General features: G+C 44.7%; 1 protein-coding gene across 1 annotated transcript in view; it reads right to left on the bottom strand.

Moving 5' to 3' along the window:
• Positions 1-16,280, bottom strand: part of LOC142767334 (uncharacterized) — a 31,847-nt gene extending 15,567 nt beyond the window's left edge. The window contains exons 1-3 of the mRNA XM_075868821.1: positions 16,176-16,280; positions 11,130-11,468; positions 5,613-5,798 (exon numbers count right to left, since the gene is read on the bottom strand). Coding sequence (XP_075724936.1) covers positions 5,613-5,798; positions 11,130-11,468; positions 16,176-16,280 — 630 coding nt within the window. The remainder of the gene's footprint in view (positions 1-5,612; positions 5,799-11,129; positions 11,469-16,175) is intronic.
• Between the last annotated feature and the right edge of the window lie 4,776 nt (positions 16,281-21,056).

The raw sequence follows: 21,056 nt of genomic DNA, 5'->3' as shown, positions 1-21,056 counted from the left end.
TATTCTTGCATCGCTTCTAGGAAGCGATGCATTTTTTTTCTTTTGGCCCCGCAGCGGTAGTCTAGTGGATATGGTACTCGGCTGCTGACCCGCACGTCGCGGGATCGAATCCCGGCTTCGGCGGCTGCATTTCCGATGGAGGCAAAAATGTTGTAGGCCCGTGTGCTCAGATTTGGGTGCAAATGGTCGAAATTTCCGGAGCCCTCCACTACGGCGTCTCTCATACTCATATGGTGGTTTTGGGACGCCAAACCCCACAAATCAATCAAATCGATCAAATCGCGTTCCTGTGCGGAACTCTGATACTGATAGGTGGTGAAAACATATTTATTTATTTATTTATTTACATGAAATTTTCTGCGGAGAAGCTCCGAGTAGTCGGAAATACTTGGCTTGCGGTGGGGGGGCCCTTAGTCCAGGGCTCCGCTTGCAGCAGCCGCTCTGATACTGATAAGAACATTGCCGTGTCTTTCAACCATCGCTAGAAACGCGACGCAGTAATTCAAAAGCACGAAAGGCAACAATTGTGGCTGAAGATATTGGTTTTTCTTCCAAGCAGTCAGTATTTTTGAAGGCACACTTGTGCTTTCAATTAAAGCAACTGCTTGGTATGACAGCTACAAAGGAGAAAGAAATGAAATGGCGATTTGTATGGGGGGAAGGACGGGAAAGTGTTCGCCCGGAAAACTGAAGAGTCTGGCGTTGTTAAGATTGCGTGCAAAGCAGATCTATCTAAAATATGCTAGTGATTATTAGCAACAAACAGCGCGTCTTATCTCTTCTTTGCTGATAATTGCACCACGTAACCTCGTTTATCCTAACTACACCTATTTCCTTGCTTTTCTGCATTTCACTGCTCAGGCTGCCCGTAATAAACAAGACCAGATAGAAGAATTTCTTACTGATTTTACATTCCAGTTTGATATTGTAATGATAACTGAGACATGATACTATTCAGAAGATATTTTTGCCAGGTTATCAAAACGTCGTATTAAGTAGACCAAGCCATCGTGGTGGAGGTGTCATGCATATGGTGTCAGAAAGGCTTTCATGTAACTTGGTTGCAAATCTTTCCAAAACCACACGCGACTATGAAGCGCTAACAATACATTGTGCACGCTATGTTCTCGCTCTTGTGTATCGACCACCTAATGGTAATAGTGAAAGTTTTTTTAGCCTTCTTATACCAGCTACAATGTTATGCATATCAAAATACATTGTGCATAAACATATAGGCGGTGACTGCAATATAAATCTGCTTCAGTCGAATTCAATTACCCAGGCTTTTACATTACTCCCCGACTCTTCAGTTCAGCGAACCCAATAGAAGCACCCACTTGTGTGACATGCCTTACTGAAATAGCCTAGAGCAATATGAACTCTGGTACCATAGTTGCCAATTTAGGTGAATCATTTGTACATTTACATGTTTTCTAAATGAAACAACACACAGCAACACGGCGTGAATTTGAATCTTTCGCAATTCAGGAGATAAATCCAAGAACAATTATTTATTTTCGAAATCAGCTTGGGGCTTTTGACTGGGCGCCCGTATTTAAGTGTAGAGACGCTAACAAAACTTACAATACACTAATGCGCATGATATAAAATATCTACACTATAGTCGTTTTACATTATCAGAGGTAAAGACATCAAGATAGCTACGCAAGTCATGGTTAACAAAAAGGTGTTTCAAGCTAATTCGAAAGCAAATCAAATTTTACAGTCACTTTGTACGCTCTAGAAGCCCGGATGATATTTGTGTTTAAAAAAAAAATACCGTAACTTTGTAACTAGGTTTCTTCAAAATGCGAAAAAAAGGCATACATAGAAAAATTGTTTAGTGATACACATTTCTACGTTGATTTAGTTATGCGGGCACATAACAAACTTCTAAATCGAGGCGAAAGCAATGAAGAGCTTAAGGTAAATGAGAATTAGAAGCAGCTAAAGAGTGTTGACTTAGCAAGTCACTTCAATCAGCACCTTACAAGTTTATAAATTAGCACTCACAGTACAGGTGATCTCAATTTCATCGGAGCACCTAGTGTATACACGACGTTTTGTGAGCCCATGACATCTGAAGTAGGTTACTCTGCTTTCATATATATATATATATATATATATATATATATATATATATATAAAGAACACAAGCGAGTACACGTACGAAAGAGCAATACTTTTATGCCAACGTTTCAGCCGTGGCACGGCCTTTTCCTGACGAAGGCCGTGCCACGGCTGAAACGTTGGCATAAAAGTATTGCTCTTTCGTACGTGTACTCGCTTGTGTTCTTTATACGTACCAGACCCCTTGAACTTCCTGCTGAATATATATATATATATATATATATATATATATATATATATATATATATATATATATATATATATATATATATATATATATACAAAATTTGCTTGTCTACTGGTGTATTCCCGATGAAAATGCAACAAACCAAGGTAACTTCTTTGTTTAAATCAGGTTACCGAAATTATATGTCAAATCATCGGCCAATTTCCCTGCTCCCTGTCCTTTCAAAAGGCTTGGAATATATTTGTAAAGGAGTTGTGTAGTTTTGTAAAAATACCAGCTATTAACTCCATAGCAATCTGGGTTCCGTAAGGGCTTATTGACCGAATTGGCTTTATTAACACAAAATATTTGTATTTTTACTGGTTTTGAAGACAAAAAAATAAGATTCAGTGTATTTATTGATTTTCAAGGCATTCGACAAGATCAACCGTGTTACTTTACCAAAAAAGCTTGAACATTATGGATTCCGTGGATTACCCCGGGATCTTCTCAGATCTTATCTAATGAATAGAATATAATGCGTTTGCATCTCAGGTCGATACTCAGACCCCTTAAAGCTGGAAGCCAGTGTTCTTCAAGGAAGCATACTAGGGGCCGTAGTGTCCAACATCTATATAAATTATTTAGTGAGCAATAGTAACTTACCACATACGCGATGACACCAGCCTTTTCTTCCAGTCACGTAGTACTGATTATTTATCCCAACAAACTAACACTGTTCTCGAAACGCTATATTTGTGGAGTGAATAGCATTCTTCACAACTTGACTCCAAGAAAAAAAAAATGTTCTTTTTGCACTCACCCAAAACCACGTAAATCCTAATCCAAACACATTCTATCGATCTGCTAGAACGAATCGACGTCGCGGCTGACTTGAAAATGCTAGACGTAATCTTTGATCAGCACTCACACATCGAATGCGTTGCAACACGTATGGCGAAAGCATGTGGTGCGTCGTGTAGGCTTTGGGATGTTCTGCCACCAAAAATACGGCTATGTTTGTATGCTGCAATATTTATCTCTCATGCTAACTAATGCAATTTAGTATGAAGAACAACGTCACAGAAAAATGTTAATACGTTACTTATGCTACAAAAAAAAGCATTGTGGCATGTTGCGTGTGTCCTTATGACAGGCATACAATCCATTGTTTGCTCGATTTATTGTTCACCCATTTCGTTGCAATTATAGGTTTAACTTCGCGATGAAGTGCAGAGAAAGTGTAAGACGAGGCCGCACTAGATTTATTCATCTTTGAAACTTAAGCAAACCACATCACCAAAATTATGACATTCGAGAGCGAGAAACTTAGGCTGTCCCTTTGTCGCAAACCGATCATGGAGAAGACGCCCCGCTGCAGTGGTCTAGTGGCTAAAGTAGTACTCGGCTGCTGACCAGCAGGTCGCGGGAGAGAATCCCGGCTGCGGCGGCTGCATTTCCGATGGAGGCGGAAATGTTGCAGGCCCATGTGCTCAGATTTGGGGGCACGTCAAAAAACCCCAGGTGGTCGAAATTTCCGGAGCCCTCCACGGCGTCTCTCATAAACATATGGAAGTTTCAGGACGTTAAACCCCGCATATCAATCAATCATAGAAAAGACGGGCTACTGTATATACCGTATATCAGCACTGCTTAACCATCTTGAGGTGGAAAACATAGCAGATTTTTTGCTCCTGTCCTAGCATTTGTTTCATAATTGATGTTGAAATAAAGTAATCTGAAATCTGAGAATCCAAGTTTCAAATCGTAGTTTATTAAGCAAATTTTTTGAAAGCCCAAGAAAAACGACGACAAATCTCGACAGGTGTTCTAGACTATAGTTATTGGCAAACAAAAGGCCTACCAGAAACAGCGCATGCGCGAGTACGAGAAACTAAGGTTCGCCGTAACAAAGCACACCAAATACGACCACCGTTTAAGCGTGGGATAGGAGCCACGTCATTCTTGACAGGTTTGGCCGCCACGATAGACACGCCAGAGCAAGCTTAGCAGTGCCTGCTCCAAAACACACCGCTGTCGCAATATACGTAGACTAAGTAACAACTAAAGGGACTGAAAAATGGCTCGATGACTGGCACCATATCATACAATTTCAATCATTGGCTGGCGCAGGATTCTATGAGCAGGATTCTCATAGAAAGGAAGGGAGCAAGGGGGGGGGGGGGGGGCAAGTCAGACAGCGACGCCACCCTCTGATGTTCGAATCGAATTTGAAAAAAAAAACACAGCAGATGCATAAGTGAATATGCAGTGATAAAGCGTTTTCCAAAAAAGCCTGTCCTTGGTCACTGGGTTTTCGGGGGCAAAAATTGAAAGTGAACAGCTCTTTCTACGCATCATCAGTGGTATTTGTTCATCATTATCGGGAAGAATGCACATGACCATAACCTTGCACAAGTACTGACATGATTTTGGCATGACACGTGACTTGGCGTGGTACTGACATGGCATGTTTCTATGGCAGGGGTGGCGCCAGGATATTTCGCTGGGGGAGGAGCGGTCACCTTACGACAAGCGAGTTCCTCAAGGAGGGGGGGGGAGAGAGTTTGAGAACATAGACGTTGTTTTGACAATGCTTGCTTTGGCGGGGGGGGGGGGGCGCAAAGGGGAGCCGGCGGAAAGTAAATTGGGGAGGGGTGGAGGGGGCTCCATCAACCTTCCCTAATCACGTCTTGAATGCAGCCTAAAACGCAGAAATCACTGCCGATTCTCTGGACGGCGATTCGCCGATCGTTGTTTACGTGAACACCGTGCGAATGACAGCAAACTGGCACCTGTGGCTAGTATGTCACGAGTTTCAGTATTCCCGTGACGTCAGACTGTAGTGATGACACATCACTGCGAAGCCGCCCCCTCGATGCCAAAAGCGAAATTGCTGGTTCAAGGTTAGCTGTATTAATAATATTCAATGCCCACGATATATTCAATGCATTTCCAGACACGAATCTCTTTTAGGGCTCTCGACACCCGTCTTTTTTTTTATTTATTTAGAGCAACAATCACAAAATATTTGTAATTCGAGTCAGTGCTCATTTGAAACGGTAAAAGCACACTAGACAATGAATACGCACACACACACGCACGCACGCACACTAGTAGTATTACCGTTCTTAAAGATGGACTACCAACGTTGCCAGATTGCCACCTTGGTGAACTTGCACTTTGAACAATGACTGGATAGCTAAGACTATATGTCAACGAGGCAACACCGTCCCTTCATCTACTTCACGTGTGCATACGCCTGTGGTTCCAGCAAGAAGCCAGACCCGGCGCTCTAAGCTGTGCGTGTCCTCACCTGGCAGGCGGCGCGGCAGTGGCCCAGAGAGCGGAAGCGGTTCGTACCCTCCAGGCAGCCAGGCGGCGGCACGCTAACCGGCGTCAAGCAGTGTCGGCCGTCGAAGAAGAAAGACGGCCACCGACTCGCGTTCACGGGGCACAGCGTCATCTGGACGGGCTCCAGGCAGCGGGGCTCCATCTGCTGCTGCACGAGAACCATTATCAGCCGTATAGCCAGCCTATCACATTGTATATGTATTTTAAATGAAATAAAACGAGAACACACATCACTGCATAGGTATGCTGTTTGGGCTATGTGTGTATTTGATAAAGGATTAAAAATGGTCAAGCAAGTCACTCGCGATCTGCAATAATCATACGATGGCATTGCTCTGGACTCGTGTATGCTTCATGCTGAGAGAAAAGCCATAAAGCGATTTAGTAATCAAACAGTTGTATATAAGTCAGACTTAAACTGTTTTACGTAAGTCAGATGTTATCAGTATGTTATGAATGCTAAGGTAGCACGTCATGTAATGATTGTATATTTCTGTCACTTGTCTGCACATTTATGTATCTCATAGCTCCATAGATTGATACTAGCATTCTGCCGAGAATACAGGCTTCACGCAATGTTCGCTACCATCCAGTTACTGCAGGTCAGGTAGTGTTGTTACGCATATTCTTAAGTACAATACTGTTGGACAAAGCTTTGTGAATGTATACGCATGAGTTGGAGGGAAATCATTAATTGTGTCCCAGCTTACGTCAGGTAAGTTCGCGAAGGAAGAAAAAGAGTGGTTCCCTATACAGATGACGTCCGCTCTTTCATAGATCCCCTTCTCCCTATAACAATTTCGTTCTCCCATAAATAACGTGGCTAAGTGGAAAGAAAAAAAAAGAACATTGGCTGAAATTATCTGTCATAGCCTGAACATCCATGCCCAAAAACGTGATCAATGCACTGAAAAGTGTCAAAACGAAGATGAAGGACCTGAGTCGCCGGTGTTATTCCGCCAATATGATTAACCTGAGGCCTTGTCGACCCTGCGCAAGTAGACCTTTCCAAGCTAGTAAATGATGATACATGGTGTGCTGACGTTGCATTGCGCTGAAGCTACGTAATACGAATGACCTGCACGTTCCAGCAGTACATGCGACACTCGACAAGCTGTTGTACGAAGGGATAAGAGCCCGAACAGGCTGCAGAAAACAATGAAGTTATGGTCAAGGTCCGGGCAAGGCTGTCAAAAGTCCAGTAGTACTGGCCATACTGCCGGACATACTGCCCTAACCATCGAAGCAGTTAAGCGTCCACCACGTGTGATGAAAGCTGTGCGAAAGGGCTTTGTGTGGAATAACAACAACAACGACAAGGTCTGGGGTTTTACTTGCCAAAACGATGTTTGATTATGAGACACGCCTTGGTGGTAGGGGGCCGAAAATTTCGGCCAAATGTCCTTTTAACGTGCACTGACACTGCACAGTGCACGGGCTCCCGGCATTCCGCGTTCACCGATATGCAGCCGCCGCAGCCGATATCGAAACCACGACTTTCGGGTCAGCCGCCAAACACCGTTAGTATACTGCACCACCAAGGCGGACCTTTATGCGGGGTTATGAAGTCGATTACGCCCGAAGAGAATACGTAGGCTCCACCCTTGCAGAACTGTGTCACGCCCTGCCTTCTCCGCAAAGAAACTGTGCTATAGCTGCTTTCTGTTCGAAACGCAAGAGCTTTCCCGAGGCTAATGTAAACAATGCACGTTGGAAAATCATCAAAGCTCGTCGTTCTTGTCTTGCAACTGAAAAGCGCGGACTGCTGGGCGAGTTGGTAACTTATCCGAACGATGGTGCGCGAAAAAAATGAAGAACAAGAGGACAAATCTTACAGTGCACAAACATACGTCGATGACATACAAGATGAGTGGTTAAGCGGCAGCCTCAAATTCTCGGACAATCTGCCGGTACATTCGACTTCTCGACTAGAAAAAAGAACATATGTTGAAGTGTAAAGCGCGTGCCTCTAGGTTGAACAGTGTATGCGGTTCTCAGCGTCTGACCTGACGGTCGTGGGTTTGATCACGGTCGCAATGGTCGCATTTCGATGAAGGCGGAATGCACGAGGCCCGTGTGCTGTATACGACGTCAGTGTCCGCAAAAGAACGCAAGATGGTCTACGTTTCCCGGGCCTTCCACAGCATGCTTCATCATCGTCCTTAGACGTAAAATCAGGCATGATTTGGATGTTAAGGTGTTACGATGACAACGGAGAAAAGGAAGAGTCTACATGACTCATGCTTCGGGCGCTCCGTGTGTGTGTGTGTGTGTGTGCATCACTATCGCTCTTGCACGGAGACGCTTTTGTCAGTTGTCAGGTGGCGTCTTACCTACACGCCCAGTTTGCCTTTCTTGCACGAAAATCAACGACACGAACGTTTACTCATATGCGCATACCCACGCGCCCTTATTTTGTTTGATTATTCGGGTTTCACGCACACAAACTGTCAGCAGATGTTGACGCTGGCCGCACCACGACGCTTCAGAAGATTCGTGTTTGTTTGACGTGTTCTGCTGAGATTATGCACGCAGGACGCGAATAGTAAAGTTTTGTGCGGGCTTGACGCAAGCGCCAGAGATGACGCTGGAAGGTTAATTCGATCACTGATGTGTACAGAAGACGACGCGTTCGATCGACCCGGCATCAGCTTACCGACGGCCGACGACAGTGCACTGCGCGTATAGCTTGCTCTTTTGACTTTTTTGTTTCATGCACACAACATCGTCAAAAGTTTTCATCTGTACCAGCTTGCATTCTGCGTACTTCATCGTCACAGTCGTGCGACAGTATGACAGAATCAGCTGTCCTAAGTATGCAAAAACATTTCTTAACATGAAAACGAGAAAACGTATTTAGATAGAGCAGCAAATTGTGTTTGGATGGGGACTGTGGCGGCAGTGGGGGGTACTTTTATTTATTTATTTACCTATTTACATAATACTGCAGGCCCAGTGAAGGGCCCAAGCAGGAGGGACGTATTTACAAAGCTCGTAATAAGGACAACAGAAGATCAAGAACATGAAAAGCGCGAAGAATAAGGACATAACTCAAACAATGAATAAGAAAGACATTTAACACTTTAACAATACATGTCAAGATACAATATGTTCAATTGAGTCTATGCTATCTATGAATAATGCTGGTAATTTATTCCATTCGGTTACAGTGCGCGGGAAAAAGGAGAATTTGAATATGTTAGTTCTAGCATTGAAGGGCGTTAGAGAGTCGGCATGCCGGTGTCTTGTTCTGCGAGTGGTGAGTGGTTGGATGTGTTGTTCTGGTCTCATTGACAATTTGTTATTCTTGACAAGGTAAAGAAATTTTAATCTTTGGATTTTACGTCTTAGTTCTAAGGTTGGTATGTTATGGTCTCTCATGAGTTGGGTTGGGGAATCGCTCGAACGGTATTTAGAGTAAACGAACCAAACCGCTTTATGCTGAATCATCTCAAGTGCATGAATGTTAGTTTTTGTGTAAGGGTCCCAGATTATACATGCATACTCCAATTTAGGTCTTACAATAGATGTATAGGCTAGCATTCTAACACTTGCAGGAGCATGTTTGAGCTTATGTCTTAAAAGGCTCAGTTTACGAAAGGATGACACAGAAATGTCTGAAATGTGCTTGTTCCAACTTAAAGTGTTTGTTATGGTAAGACCCAGGTACTTGTATTCTGTAACTTCGTTCAAAGGTTGTCCTGAAAGGTTGTAAGGAAAGGATAGAGAATTTTTCTTATAGGTTATTTTCATAAAAACTGATTTGTCGGCATTTAGGTTCATATTCCACTTAGTACACCCGTCATATATATTACAAGATTGGAATTCAATACTGATTGGTCTTCTCGGCATGTTATTTCATTAAATAATACACAATCATCTGCAAACAGCCTTATTTGAACAGGGCCAGTAATTGCATCCACAATATCGTTAACATATATGAGAAACAACAAAGGACCTAAGACACTTCCTTGCGGGACACCAGATGACACGGGGAGGGATTGTGAACAGTCATTATCAATGCGAAACGAATTGCTTGCGGTTACTCAGGTACGAAGATATCCAGTTAACTATAAATGCAGGAAGACCAGTAGATTGTAATTTATTGATAAGGTGAACATGGGAAACAACATCAAAAGCTTTGGAGAAATATAGAAAAATAGCATCTACTTGGCCCGACTTGTCAAGAATGGCGGCAAAACTGTGAACAACCGATGTTAATTGCGTTACTGTAGAGAAACCTTTTCTAAAACCATGTTGAACAGAAGAAAGCAAATTACGGTCATGTAAAAATTTGTGAATGTAGTTAGCTATGATATGCTCAAGAAGTTTGCAAAACGATGATGTCATTGAAATTGGCCTGTAATTACAAGGGCATGCAGGGTCACCTTTTTTGAAGACGGGTACCAAGCGGGCTATTTTCCAGTCAGGAGGTACAATTGCGGTTGAAAAAGATGCGCGAAAAATTATAACCAGAAATTGAGCCAACATCTCGGCATAACGACGAAGAAAAATATTGGGCAATTTGTCCGGGCCTGGGGAAGCTTTTGTTTTAAGGTTAAGGAGCAATGAAACAACACCAGGTAAAGATATAAAGTCATCATCGGGAGCTGAAGGCACGTGGATTGTCGGCATGGGATCACTCGATTTAGAAAAAACACTTTGGAAATGAGCATTAAAATGTTCAGCAATATGGAGAGGTTCAACAAGGAGCATGCCACCACGGTTAAGTTGTTTTATAGTCTTTTTTTTTTTACTGGACAGGAAACGCCAAATTTCTGTGGGGCATTTCTGATATAGTTTGGCAAAGTATTTTCAAAGTACAGACGCTTTGAGTTTGCGACTGCGGAGTTGAGAACGATTTGGTTGGCACTAATAGTATTACGGTCGGCCGCTCCTCGTCTTAGCCATTTGATTTTCCTTTTGATATGCAAAATTTCACGCGTTATCCATGGAGTCGTTTTTCGTACATGTCTTATTTTGTTTGGAATGAAGTTTTTATTTCTTATTGGGTTACTCTTTCTTATTGGGTTACTCTTTCTTATTGGTTTATTTCTTATTGGGTTTCTTATTGGTTATTTCTTATTGGGGTTTTATTTCTTATTGGGTTACTTATTTCTTATTGGGTTACGACAGGTTATAATTGACGGAAGGGAGTGGGAGGAAGAGCTCTCTCTCTCTCTCTCTCTCTCTCTCTCTCTGTAGTTTGATTTATATGATTTGGCCTATTTGATTCAAGGCAAAAACTTCACGAATCGCCTTGGGGGACACAACTAAAGGCTGAGCAATCACCTGACTAGGTCATGCCAACCTGGCAGCAAAGCTTTATTGTACGAAGTTCGGAGGGGAAAAAGGGGTGTTCTTCAAACAAGCACCCACAGAAATCGGCAATCGCAGTCCATTCGGTGGACTCCTACAGGATACCATCGCTCACGTTAGAGACACAAATCCCCCATTTCAGGACGGACTTGACACCAACCGTGCCATTGCCGCCGAAGCTGCTGTCATCCTCGCCGGCCGCATACTGCGTGAAGGCGGCGATGTCTACGGGCTCGCCACTCTCCGCGACGGCGGCTGGCAGCACGGCTGCAGGGCGCGGCAAAGGCGCCGCCGACTCGACAGGTGGTGCCCGGTCCATTGCCGGATCCGCACGTACCGGCGCGGCGGCGGCGGCTGGCGGCATCGACAGGTAATCCTCCTCCTGCGTCCCCGTGCTCGCCGTCTCGGCCGTGATCGCCGGTCTCCCGTAAATGTGGACCAGGTTCATCGCCAACGCGCATCCCAGCACAGCCACGGCAGAGACCAAGAACACGATAACCTGCCCGCCGAACCACAGATAGTTGGGCTTTAGCATTAGCGAAAGCAGTAAATCAAGTAGCAGCTGCGATATACTAGAGCCGTACATTGTTAGGTATGCAAAAAATTGGCAGATCCCACGTACAGTGGGAATCGATGATATGCGAAGCACGAATGAGGAATGTGGATATGTCACTTTAAAATCAGCTCACTGTTACGAGGTGGAGGTAAATGATGCCGTACATGACTTCCGTGTCATGATTATCATGTTTGGATGTGTCGTTTACCTTCGTCATCTATTCACGTCACGCGATACCAAATTTAGTATATGTGGAGCTAGCGAAACGGCTGCGAGCACGCTATCAGCGTGGTATGTTGCCATGCTCTTTCTTACATGACACGCGTGTCATGATTATAATGTTTGCACCAGTCATATATTTCGTCATCCATTGACGTCACGTAACACCAAGTTTGGTATATGTGCCATGGCGCTAGCAAAACGACCGAGAGCGCATCATGAAGAGCCCAATATACTTCAATGTTGACGCACGTGCACGCTGGGCATAGTGACGCAACGTTAGCAAAACGCGAGCACTCTATATACTCTGACGCAAGGCGCGATCATGCAGCGTCCGTCGGCGCGGCCCGACGGCAACCGGCACGAAATGCGACATGCTGCATTTCGCGCCGATGCATTGCCCAGACAACACTGCGTCTCCCTCTTTTCGGGACGGAGGGACGCCGGACGCGCTGAAACGCGCATGCGTCAAAGCAACGCAGCGCGGCGCGCTCCTGCGAGTATATGGCAGGACCGACGCCTGGCGCGGTAACGCCGACGTGACGCGACGAAATGAACGCCGGCAAGCACGCGCACCGCGTCATGTCGAATTGTATTGGCGCCCCGACTGTGGCATGCAGTCATGTTCTCACACGACACGCATCTCATGATCGTCATGTTTCCAAAAGTCACATACCTTCGTCATCCATTGGCGACACGTAATACCAAATTTGGCATATGCGAAGCTAGCAAACGGCCGCGAGTGCATCATCAGTGTCGCATGTAGTCATGCTGTTACATGGCACGATGTCGTGATTATCATGTTTGGATGTGTCATTTACCTATGTTATCCGTTCGCGTCGCGTAATACCGAGTTTGGTACATGTGAAGCTAACGAAACGGCCGCGAACGCAGCTTGTAGTCATGATGTTACATGACACGCATCTCATGTTTATCATGTCTCCACCAGTATCATACCTTCGTCATTCAATCACGTCCCGTAATACCAAATTTGGTATAAGTGAAGCTAGCGAAACGGCCACCACCACATCATGATCGTGGCATGTAGTCATGTTGCAACATGACACGCATCTCATTGATTATCATGTTTGCACTAGTCACATACCTTCGTCATTCATTCACGTACTGCAATACTAAATTTGGTATATGTGACGCTAGCGAAACTGCCGCGAGCTCATCATGAGCGTTGCATGTAGTCATGTTGTTACATGACACACATGTCATGATTTTTATGTTAGGGTCTGTCACTTGTGTTCGCCATGCAATCATGTCATACCATACCAGTTTTGCAACATGCCATGTGAACGAAATTATCGCAAAAACTGCAGGACCATGAAATGTAAATCATGACATTCATGACATCCATGTCATGATTTTGATGTTATTACTAGTCAAATATGCTCTTCATACAGTCATGTTATGCCAAACCAAGTTTTATATTGATGCTATTATCGAAACGGCCAGGAGAGCTAAAAGTCGTAGGCGGCTGAGATGCGTGTCATGTAACAATATGGCTACATGCTACGCTCATGACGCGCTCGAGGTCATTTCACTAGCTTCACATGTGCCAAACTCAGTATTACGCGATGCGAATGGACGACATAGGTAAATGACTCATCCAAACATGATAATCACGACATACGTGTCAGGTAACATGACTACATGCCACACCGATGAAGCACTGGCGGCCGTTTCCCTATCTTCACATATGCCAAATTTGGTATTACGTGGCGCCAATGGATGACGAAGGTATGTGACTGGTGCAAACATGATAATCATGAGATGCGTGTCATGTGAGAACATGACTACATGCCACAGTTAAGGCACGAATACATTTCCACGTGACGTGGTGCGCGTGCTCTCTGGCGTTCATTTCGTCGCGTCACGCCGGCGCTGCAACGCCAGGCGCCGGTCCTGCCATATACTCGCAAGCGCGCGCCGCGCTGCGTTGCTTTGACGCATGCGTGTTTCAACACGTCTGGCGTCCCTCCGTCACGAAAAGAGGTAGATGCAGTGTTGTCTAGGTAACGCATCGGCGCGAAATGCAGCATGTCACATTTCGCGCCGGTTGCCGTCGGGCCATGCCGACGGACGCTGGTCGCGCCTGGCGTCAGACTATAGAGTGCTCGCGTTTTGCTAACACAGCGTCGCTGTGCCCAGCGAGCGCGCGTCAACGCTACATAAGAACATGGCAAGATACCACGCTCATAGCGTGCTCGCGGCCGTTTCGCTAGCTCCACATATACTAAATTTGGTACCACGTGACGTGAATAGATGACGACGGTAAACCACACATCCAAACATGATAATCATGACACGGAAGTCATGCACGGCATCCTTTACCTGCGCCTAGTAACGTTGTGCTGATTTTAAAGTGACATAACAACGTTTCTAATTCGTGCTTCGCATATCATTGATTCCCACTGTACGTGAGATCTGCCAATTTTTTATACGATAAACTTTATTATTCGAAAGTGGTAGCTATATGTCGCTTCCGTTCCACCTTTATTATAGCGGCTTTATGATCGGCGAAGTGGTGGATCTGTGATGAAGCGTAATGGGATGTTTGCAAGAACGAAGTAGTGGGCAGTTTGCAAAGGCGGAACTGTAGGCGGTCACGTACAAACAAAGGATGGACACAGTGGGACAATCTACGGCTCTTGAAAAGTACACGACCATCTTGCATTTCATATTGGCTGCTTCTCAACCGTATTTGCTTTATAGTGGGTGAAGTGGTGGATTGGGGTTGGGGCGTAGCGGCATGTTTACGAGGACGAAGTAGTGGGCAGTTGGCAAAGGTGGAACTATATGCGGTCACGTACATACCCACGAGGGATGGACAGACCCACGCCTTTAGGAGCTTCGCCCCTAAAACAGTCGACAAGCATTCGACCCTTCAGCCCTCTATTGGACAAAAAGGGGGAGAACACGTCCACGCCACTCGTATTCCCACCATTTGTCACCGGCACGACTAAATATGAAGAAGGGAACACGCGGGCGCCAAACACCTCATAATATCATACACGAAACACCGAGCCCATGCGGCAAGTCATTGACAAAGTACCTCATGTCGCGAAAGGTAAAATGCGACAGAATTAAGTAAGTATGCTGCTCAGATGCAAAAGCATAAACTAAATTTAAAAGCGACCTTCTGGACAGACATTTCAGACTTATTTGCAGGGCATGTTATTGGCTATGGCTCCAAATTTTGTCGGCTCTGTTGCGCTAACCGCAGGTTGTCCACGTTCACAAAGTAAAATGGCTGTTTTTTTTTTTTATTTCTGACGTACTATGTATATAGCAGCAATGGAGGAAGCTTCGCACGGTTGTTATAGAGCCGATAGCTGAACTAAAATGGTAGAAACATGTATACAACTCGCAAAATCTCTTCCACATTCGCATACTGAGACGCCTCTAAAGCGAAGTCATCACCATCAGCTTGCGACTTCTACAGCGCTTATAACGTGGTTCTGCACTGCCTCCGGGATCGGAGGCACATTGCAGGCTTCTCTACACATCATCTCGTTTGGCACTGCCTGCATGATTGGACTACCTTACGTCATTTAAACGACAACTTATGTGTCGTCATGAAACTAGGAGTTCGACGAAAACTCCTCCGGTCGGGAATAATCACGGTCAAAAGGTAAAAGAAAGACGTCGGCCAAAAAGCACTTAGAAAAAAAGCAGCCGTTTCGGCTTCCTTTCGGTGCCCTTGAGTCATACTGAAATCTAGATGACGTCACAAATTTCGGTGAATTGTGACGTCATATCATGATGGTCTGGATCGTTCTTGCCGATAAACAATTTTCGCGTTTGATGAGACGTTTAAGGCCAAACCTCATAAGCGCGAAAATGCACGTGACAGCGACAAGCGACGCGACGTAGATCGGCTTCGCGCGATCAGTCGCTAGCGCAGGCAAACCTCATTCACGCGACGGCTTCGGCGAGCGAATTCTACTGTTGCTTGCATGAGTGGGCATGAGGCCGTCTACTCGCACCAAGAAAACCGCGTAGCGAGCGGTATGCAATTTAAAAATAAGATATATTGTTGTGTAATGAAACGGAAAGTGTTTATTATTGCCTTGCAGCACTTTTTTATGTGCGCATGCGTAATAAACATTGCGTTATTTCTTGTTGCGCATACGTGACTCGAGCAGGGTCACGTGCACCTATGTAGTCTTCGTCTTTTCCGGTTTTTCGCTATTGGCTGCTTGAGCCCAGCACTTCCGGGCGATGAGCGACGGTTTCCAAATCTGGAGAACCGAGCGATCGCGCGAAAACGAGCACGCGACACGTCGCGCGAACGCCCTGTTTCGTCGCTCATAGCGTCGCTCGTCGCTGTCGCGTGCATTTTCGCGCTTATGAGGTTTGGCCCTTAACGTAAATAATTTTCGTGGTAAGAACCAGAGCGAACTTCTTCGCGATTCTCACCTTCTTGTTTATCAGGTGGACGCCGACGGCGGACGTGGCGGGCGAGCTTTGCATTCGGACGCGCCTGGGAGAGTCTTCCTTCGATATCAGGTGCTGCTGCTCCATGACGCGAAATCACTTGTCGACTGTTCGCGACGTGTACACTGCACAAGAACACTGCAGAATCTGACCGCAGCAACGGCTATAGGCGGCTCGAGAAATGCTCGCTCGTGCTGCGACCATGAAACAGCTCGCGCCCGCGTGTGCACGATTGCGCGACCATGCTTCTTCGTCTTTACGACGTACAAGAGCGCGTCTCACCGTAAAAATTAAGAATAAATGACGCGAATAACTGCGCAATTCAAATGTGTTTTTTGCAGCTTGAAAGCGGCCAGACTGAGTAAGTGTACGCGCCATGAACCCTCCAGGCCACCCGCTCCGGACGTGTTTCAGAGTAGAATTCCGAGATTTGTTCTTCGTGGCAATGCCTGACTGCTTCGCGTGGCAGTGCAACAACAGATCAGACAAAGGCCCCACCGTGGTGGTCTAGTGACTAAGGTACTCGGCTCTAGACGCGCAGGTCGCGGGAATGAATTCCGGCTGTGGCGACTGCATTTCCGATTGAGGCGAAAATACTGTAGGCCCGTGTGCTCAGATTTCGGTGCACGTTAAAGAACCCCAGGTGGTCGAAATTTCCGCAGCCCTCCACTACAGCGTCTCTCATAATAATACGGTGGTTTTGGGACTCATCGTACTCAACCATACAGTGTTTTTTTAACCCCACATATCAATCAATCAATCGGATCCGATCAGAGAAAGGACTAAGATTATTTTGTAACCCCTGAGGAAAAAAAAACTAATGGCATGTGCAGGAAGCAGCCTACCATCGCTTTTCGGCGCAGACCTAAATTATGCCGCCAGAAAAATCAAAGCGCACACGCCCTCCCGTTCCAATCATTTACACATCTATAATGCTGCTGTTTTAAGACAAGTCAATTAACAATCGCTCAAACATATCTTGACAGCAACCATGACGCAAACAGCCACGCACATGGAAACAAGGTTACGCATCTGGCATACGTGGATGCTCATAAGGAAGAACCACGCGCTTTCCGTAATCTCGCTTTCATCTGATGAACTTCACATGCTGAATTCTGAGCTGACCCGATGCCCTTTTGTACCAACGCCGATGTGAAAATTCGTATGTTACCCAAACGCATGCAGAGTGGAATCAATGCGCGTACCTGTATTGCGTCCCGACGAATTGACGAGATACTGTGTTCCATTACACCTGCGACGTTCCTCAGATCTCCTATAAAAAAGCTGACTGTTCCATTATGTAAACCGCCACATTCTTTCTTGGCTACCTTCTATATGTGACCACACTCAACAAAAGAAATTTCAGTGTTAACTTTATGCTGTTAACATTATAGGCACTTAACACGCCTCCGTGTTACGGATAGACGAAGCGGAGAGGGGTGAACAATTTCGTGACCGCGAGAAATTTGGCAGTTCTTGGGTAGTCCAGAAAACCTTATTCTTTTATGGCACCCAAAGTTACTGATGTTGATGTTTATCGTGTCAAATTGTACAGCTAGGAGTTATCTTTCAAACACGTTCCGTTTGACGCAAGAAATTTAATAACAATAGTACGAAAAAAATCATCGAATGGAAAACATTGTAAACATGAACAAGAAAATTTTATAGAACCATCAACACTGCTCTGAACAGGCTAAGCATAAAAATAAATGGAAATGTAAATGTTAAGCACAAGGAGCACACACAATTATCCTGTAAATATAAGAGCTGTAAATACAAAAGTTTTTGTGTACATAAAATAACATTACACGTAGTGTATTTCATGCCACCGTGCGAAGCAGTTTCACGATGCGGTAAAACAAAGGTTTGCTACGCATGTTTCACAGACAACACTTGCTTTCTGTTCGACTTTTCTTCGTTCATAGCATAATTTACAGTTCCTTATATATATATATATATATATATATATATATATATATATATATATATATATATATATATATATATATATATGTGTGTGTGTGTGTGTGTGTGTGTGTGTGTGTGTGTGTGTGTGTGTGTGTGTGTGTGTGTGTGTGTGTGTGTGTGTGTGTGTGTGTGTGTGTGTGTGTGTGTGTGTGTGTGTGTGTGTGTGTGTGTGTGTGTGTGTGTGTGTGTGTGTGTGTGTGTGTGTGTGTGTGTGTGTGTGTGTGTGTGTGTGTGTGTGTGTGTGTGTGTGTGTGTGTGTGTGTGTAACGTAAGCAGGTATTTACTGAAGGTAGAGGCTGAGGAAGAAAAAGTCAGAGTAGAATAACCATGGGGTATGAGCCACGCCACGTCGCGCAGTCATCATAGCGTCACACGAGTCGACAGGATGAAGACCTGGCGGGCACTTCATCAACCGGCCACCATCTTCGAACGTCTCAGCAAGACGCAGTGACCGAACGTGGACCACAAAAGTACATCGCAACTCTACACCAAGACCAGCAGCATCATGACAGCACCATCAGACGCCCTTGACATCCCCAAGTACACCGGATCAGCGGACGACGGACCCTTACAAGACTGGTTCAACCTTTTCGAGCTCCACGCCGCCGCTGCATCCTGGTCGGAACGGGAGATGATCATAAACTTCACTGACTACATCTCAGGTGAGGCATTCAAGTTTTACCTCACCCACATCTTCGAGAACGATGAGTCTTGAAAAAAGATCAAAGAAGAAATGATCAGCCGTTTCAAGCAATACGATGAAGACCTGTCCATACCTTATCAGCTGAAGGCTTTTCAACTCAACCATCGCAGTTACGCGAAGTCTTCCCGCAGTAAGTGTATTTCCCAAACAAGACTTGAGAGTAAATATTCCACCATTGTACCATCATATGACTCGTCCGAATACACTTCACGCATTACAACACCAACTAGGAACTTGCACGTCGCAGCAGAGAAGGTAATGCCACCATGTGCCGATAGGAATGTAGACCATTTTGCCAAAAAATTGAACTTACGGTTGGATTTTTCACGGGCGATCAAACCGCCATTTCCAATGTGTTTACGGCACCATAACACTCCAGGTATTACTGAACAGCCCGAATCACTTGATTCTTCGTGTCACACACATGGCCCACACGGCTTCGGACACGTGACGGCATTTACGTATGACGAGTTAGTAAATCCGCACGAAACCAAATCAAACAACGAATGCTCACAGAAATCTCATTTGTTTAAAGTATTCAGCTCAGCATTTCCACAAAAACAGAAGCACTCAAAATCAGCATCTTGTGAAGAAAAGTGTTCTGCAGAAGCGTTGAGTGTTCATAAATCACAAGATCAAAGCGACGTGAATCCAGTATACAACCTCACTGCCTATAATGAAAACAAAACCACAGGTTCAACTTCTGATGACATAAGTACTCTTCAGGCAACCACCAACAATGAACGGTTTATAAATACAGAAGATTCAAGTGCGCCAAACCCGCTACATTGTCTTGCGCCGGAAACAGTTGCATTGGTTGGCGTCGTAGAAGCCTGCGGAGGACTCTTTAAGAATCCTGGCACACCACGATCAATGTCACACCACGAGCAAGTTGACGGAACCAAGAAACTACAACGTCCACGTATACTTCAACATTGTCAACGACGAAACAAAACTTCATCGAGTGCACTCTTAAGGCTTAAATAACATTGCAAAAAGGCCCATCGTCGTGGATACATTCTCCACCAAAGATCAAGAATGTAACTTCAATCAAAACGTCTGCGACATCACCATAGAAAAATCTCCAAAAGCCACAAAAGCACCCCTTGTACTCGGCAGAAACACAGGCAGCGCCCAATCAACCTCGATCAACGCGCACGCAAGCTGCCTGCACGACCTGTGCCACGACGAAGAATTAGATGCCTACGATATTTGAACTGTCGATTCTGCAAGGTGTTCGAACCTCGTTTGTTCTTCACAAGAATGCCGGCTGCGATTTCCGCTATCTCCACGTCCAAAGCATTCTTGTGTTATCCAGGACGCAACCATCAGCCTCAACCGCCAGATCTCTTATTGATATCACCGGACTGCTGCACTCTCCCCTCAAGTCCTAGCGACGAAGAAGACAACGTGTGCATTTTAAAATTTGTGAAACTACCTCTTTGTGTTGACATTGGTGGCTTCTAAGCTACTCCTTGTTTACTTTTTCTTGTTTGCAAGTTGTAACTCATGCCTTCTTTCGGGGGGAGGGGGAATCATGTGACATGATGGGATGTATGGTTTGTTGAAGCAGAGAAGGAAGAAGTGAGAATGGAATAAACATGGCGTATGAGCCAGGCCACGTCTGCCATTAATCATAGCGTCATATATATATATATATATATATATATATATATATATATAAATATATATATATATATATATATATATATATATATATATATATATATATATATATATATATATATATATATATATATATATATATATATATATATATATATATATATATATATATATATATATATATATATATATATATATATATATATATATATATATATATATATATTCGGCTGGTGCAGTTAGCCTTGAGGAGCGTTTCGTGTATCAAGATGGACTGTGGGACCTCAAGAACCGTCTCTCTCGCTGTACGTCGGCTTCTGAAAAATATGCGTCCAAACATATTTATTTTCGCTTTTGCATCGCTCTTTAATAACTTAAACAGTAAAAAAATAGCCCCGTATCTGCATGTTAATCTGCAAATGTCGTCGAAAGACGATAGTCTTGCGTGTGGAGAGAGTGAACAAGACATTTATTTCATGTTCTGCGCAAGAAAATCGGTGAACGGTATTCTGGAGGCGCTGCGTTAGAGTGCCTCAAGCGTGCAGTGGAGGAGAACGAGTGCATCA

The sequence above is a fragment of the Rhipicephalus microplus genome, chromosome 1 (assembly GCF_043290135.1).
Source record: "Rhipicephalus microplus isolate Deutch F79 chromosome 1, USDA_Rmic, whole genome shotgun sequence".
In the NCBI taxonomy this organism is placed as follows: Eukaryota; Metazoa; Arthropoda; class Arachnida; order Ixodida; family Ixodidae; genus Rhipicephalus; species Rhipicephalus microplus.
Note: the sequence above shows the minus strand (reverse complement) of the source record. Positions and strands in the feature narration are given on the sequence as shown.